Genomic DNA, 4,526 nt, shown 5'->3' with positions numbered 1-4,526 from the left:
TGGGCGCTGCGTGCAGGGATGTGGAGGAGCACAGCCGGAGGAGGAAGCAGGTGTCCTGGCACGTTGAGATGTCTGTGGAGAACGCCCACCTGTTCGTGCACTTCCTCGTCACCGACCTAGGTAGGCCTCGAGCTGGGCAGGGCGGATGTCCGATGTCCTGGCATCCGAGCTGCGGCGGGTGGGGCAGTGGTGAGGCGAGGCAGTGGCGCCCGCTCCACTCCGTTTCTGCGGAAATCGGGCCGGGAGAGTGCATGAGAGCTGGGAAGCCGGGAGCCTCGGCCTCCTCCGTCCCCTTCCCCGCGGAGACCTGGGTCCTCACTTTCAGTGTTCTCCTGGACAATCCCCCCGGAGAGGGCTGAGGTGAAGGGACTTTGTTATCCTTACCTGCCCGCCTTCCCCTAGACATGCAGCTCCCATTCCAGAAATGGGAGCAAATCAGAGGGGGAGGGTGTGTGAAAGAGGGTCGAGGAGAGCCAGAGCCTGAGTTCAAACCCCAGTAAAGATTTCTGTGTGTGTGTTTGTGTGTGTGTGTGTGTGTGTGTGTAAAGTAGTTTTGCTGATGTGTTTATAACATTTAGCTACATGGGGGTGGTGTTTGGGGGATGCAGCAGGCTCAGCCTGTAATCCTAATTACTCGGGAGGCTGAGCTCTGAGGATCACTGTTCTAAGCCAGCCTTAGCAGCCAGATCTGTGAGACTCAGCTCTATAGTTGACCACCTAAAAAAGCCTGAGGTAGAGGTGTGGTTCAAGTGGTAGAGCACCAGCCTTGAGCAAAAAAGCAGCTAAGGGACAGCACCCAGGCCTTGGGTTCAAGCCCCAGTACTGGCGTGCGCGCGCGCGCACACACACACACACACACACACACACACACACACACACACACACACAGAGTGTATATTTGGAAGGAGAAAGGACCATTAGATGATTTAAACAAACACGTTTGGAGATACCATTATTCATGTAGGAATAGTTTGAGGAATAGAAGATAGCCACTTGGCTGTCTCAGGAGAATGGGCAATTCAATGTAGAGGGTGGACAGTTGTCTTCTCTCAGTGTTTTTATTAGGTAAGTAAGATAAACACTACAGGGAGTAGTGGAACTACAAGTACTAATAGGTTGGTGCTCCGTTCCCATGAAGTTGCCCTCATACCAAGACAATGCAGTTCAGAAAGAAGACACACCTTTCTTGGTGTAGTTGCTGTTGGCACCCAGCTCAGAAACTGAGTCCTTGACATCTGGCTGCTGTCCCTATTCCAGTTCAACAAGTACAGTTCACTGTCAGCTTCATTTTTGTAAACATGGACATGGGGAAGCAGACACACTGCTCACCCACCCACCTTTCCTCCCTCTCCTTCCTCCAATACCCTCTACCTGCCTCTCTCTCTCTCATTTACTTTCTTCCCTCCTACCTTTCTTCCCTCCCACTCTCCCTCCTCCCTCTCTCTCTTTCTTTCTTTCCTTCTTTCCTCTTTCCCTCTTCCTTTTTGTCCCTCAAGGAACTCCATATTTTAGTCCCAATCTACTTTCTTGCTTTCTTTCCACTACTTACCTACTTTTGCCAGCCAGGCCCCAAAGCTCGTTTCTGGAGCCCTCTGCCTGGAGTGCCTTCTAAAACACTCTCCTCCAATGAAATCCTATCTGTCTTTCATATCTTACCCAAGTCTTCCATAGAGCTTGCCGAGTCAACATGTATTGAGTTCTTACAATGTGTTAGAATATTCCTGGGATCCTGCATGGAAGTGGTGACTACTTTTCTGGATTTATGGTTCTCAAGGTGTATAATTCTGGTCATAACCCAAACTGTTTTGTTTTGTAGATACTTATACAAAGAAAAGAGAGAGGGAGAGAGAAAGGAAAAGAAAAGAAGGTAGGAAGGAAGAAAGGAAGGAAGGAGAGAGAAAGAAAGGAAAAGGAAAGAAAGAAAGGAGGGTGTGCAGAAGGGTGGGACAGAAAGGAAAGTTAGAATTGAGCTGCTGCTGGGTTTTGTAGGGATAGAAGGACTGCTGTACACATGGACAGTGGGAGGTGCCACTTTGACTTCACCTTCACAAGTGTTAGTCAAGGTCAGAGAGGTGAAGACAGACACTGAAGTGGTCTAGGATTTGGATTTCAATCTGTTGGACTCTAAAATTAATATTTTGTCCAATAGGCATCTCTGCCCTTGGCCTTTATCTTGGTTATGAGGAGCCTGAGGTGTCAAAATTCACATTCTACCTTAAGAATATAAAATTACATGTCCAAATAGGATTTCTTGCCAGGTTCAATACAAGGGAGGGAAGAAATTTGAAGCTTAAGATTTGTAACTTCAAATCCTAGTAGGCAAGAGTTCATGTTTCATGAAAATCTAACACAATCCTCATTTCTCTAGTTTGGGAAAAGAGAGTAAGGGGTGTGGGAACGTATAATCAAAGTACTTTGTATGCATGTTTGAAAAGACACAATGACAATCACTGTATCTTTTATATTTTCTCTTGCAATATTTTATATTTAATTTTATATTTAGAATATTGCAAGAAAGATCAAGGAGGTATAATGAGAGAATAAGAAAAAGTAAATAGGTATGTGACTATGATTGAAGTATATGCTCATGTAGCACTCAGTGGTAATCTTAAGTGACAGTCATATAGCTTCCCAACCAAAAGTATACTTATGGCCTCAGTGTTGCTAGAATAGAATCTACACTACTTAACTAGGGAGACTGTCCCTGAAGGCCAGACTCTATCACTTACACCCACTTCTTTCTTTCTTTGGCTATCAGTTTTCAGACAATGTGCCTCCAGTCTGCCTGCTTGTTACCCCGGCCTCTCTCCCAGGCTTAAGCCTGGCAAGTTTCTCTTCACTGCCTACAGAGGCCAATGTCTCCTAGAATTGAGCCCAAGCAGCCTGCTGGGACATCTCATTACTCACTCTACTGATAGCCTTGGATCTGTCCCCTCTTCACTCTTGCCATAGCTGTGAGGGTAGCAACCTGTCCCCCAGACTCTCAAGCACCTGAGGAGCTCCTTCAGTATAAGACCTTCAGTGATCTGTTTCCTTCTCAGTGCCCACCCAGCCCCTGGCCACAATGAGCAGATATTATTGGGCAGGGAAGCAGCCCTTCCACAGAGAAGTCATGGAGAAGGGTGCTTAGCCTGTTTTCAGGCATATACTAAGCTAACACTTGTGACAAGTATGATCACACAGCTCTGGGTGGCAGGCGTTACTTTGGCATAGGCTGAGAGATGTTACATATTACATCCAAATATCACACAACTAGAGAGAGGAAATTGAGTCTAATCAGGCATTTTTGACCCTACATCTCCCAGTGGTGGTGTCATGCATCCTTTTGAGTGACAGTAGATGCATCCTTGAGTGTGGTGTCCATGGTACCGGGGAGGCTGGGAGCTGGGCAGGTGGGGATTTACATGGCTTCTTCTCTCTTTTACAGGGCTACAGGAAGGTGTGTAGACAAGTCTACTTGTCTCTTTGGGACACTGAGATTCCTAACACAAACATCTCTCCATGGCTCCTTATCACATCCGCAAGTACCAGGAGAGTGACTGTACACAGGTCCTGGCCTTGTTCACCAAGGGCATGAAGGAGCACATCCCCACCACCTTCCGCCACATGCTGAGGCTCCCTCGAATCCTCCTGCTCTTACTTGGGGTGCCTGTTGCTCTGCTCCTGCTCTATGATTCGTGGATCCTGGCTCTGATGTGCACCTTCTCCCTGCTCCTTTTCCTTTGGTTCATTGCTGGATACCCCTGGAAGCAGTATGTGGCCATGTGTTACCGTACAGACCTGGCTGACATCACCAAGTCCTACCTGAGCTCCCGTAACTCCTGCTTCTGGGTGGCTGAGTGTGGGGGGCACGTGGTGGGCATGGTGGGTGCCCTGCCTGTCAAGGATCCCCCCTTGGGGAAGAAGCAATTACAGCTGTTTCGCATGTCTGTGTCCTTGGAGCACCGAGGAAAGGGGATAGCTAAAGCTCTGGTCAGAACTGTCCTCCAGTTTGCCCGGGACCAGGGCTACAGTGAGGTTGTCCTTGAGACATCGATGTTTCAATATGGGGCCCTGGCTCTCTATCAGGGAATGGGCTTCCAGAAGACTAGAGAGTTATATATAGACATGCTAACAAAGCTACTGGATTTCCGTTTAATTCAATTTATGTACTGTCTCCCTTCTATTCAGGAAGCAGGGCTGTAATCTTATTTCTCTATATCAGGGCAAGATGGGACTCTAAAATAGTAACAAGCAAACCCTGAGATCTGAGTAATACAAACCATTAGAGCTCACATTTTGTATACTTCAGATCTCAATCATCTAGGTGGTAGGGTGGGGGCACTGGGAGTTCTATCAATTGTTTTTTGAAGTGCTTGTGTTTCATTTGTCTAACCTGGTGATAATGTTCATTAAAAACAATAGAAAAATTATATATGTATATATCTTTCACTGATGAATCTGTGGACCAGCAACAATTTGTCTTGAGCTTGGGCTACCAGGTCCTAAAGTCTCAGACCACCTGTGAAAATCCTCGAAGAATGAGG

General features: G+C 47.1%; 1 protein-coding gene across 1 annotated transcript; it reads left to right on the top strand.

Annotated features, from left to right (window-relative positions):
- Window positions 1-4,314, top strand: LOC125356345 (N-acetyltransferase 8-like). Its single transcript, XM_048352752.1, has 2 exons — window positions 1-120; window positions 3,428-4,314. Exon 2 carries the CDS (start codon window positions 3,502-3,504, stop codon window positions 4,183-4,185), a length of 684 nt encoding a protein of 227 aa, XP_048208709.1. The 5' UTR covers window positions 1-120; window positions 3,428-3,501; the 3' UTR covers window positions 4,186-4,314.
- The last annotated feature ends 212 nt before the right edge of the window (window positions 4,315-4,526 follow it).

The sequence above is a fragment of the Perognathus longimembris genome, chromosome 8, assembly GCF_023159225.1.
Source record: "Perognathus longimembris pacificus isolate PPM17 chromosome 8, ASM2315922v1, whole genome shotgun sequence".
NCBI lineage: Eukaryota > Metazoa > Chordata > Mammalia > Rodentia > Heteromyidae > Perognathus > Perognathus longimembris.
This window is presented reverse-complemented; position numbering and strand designations above follow the sequence as displayed.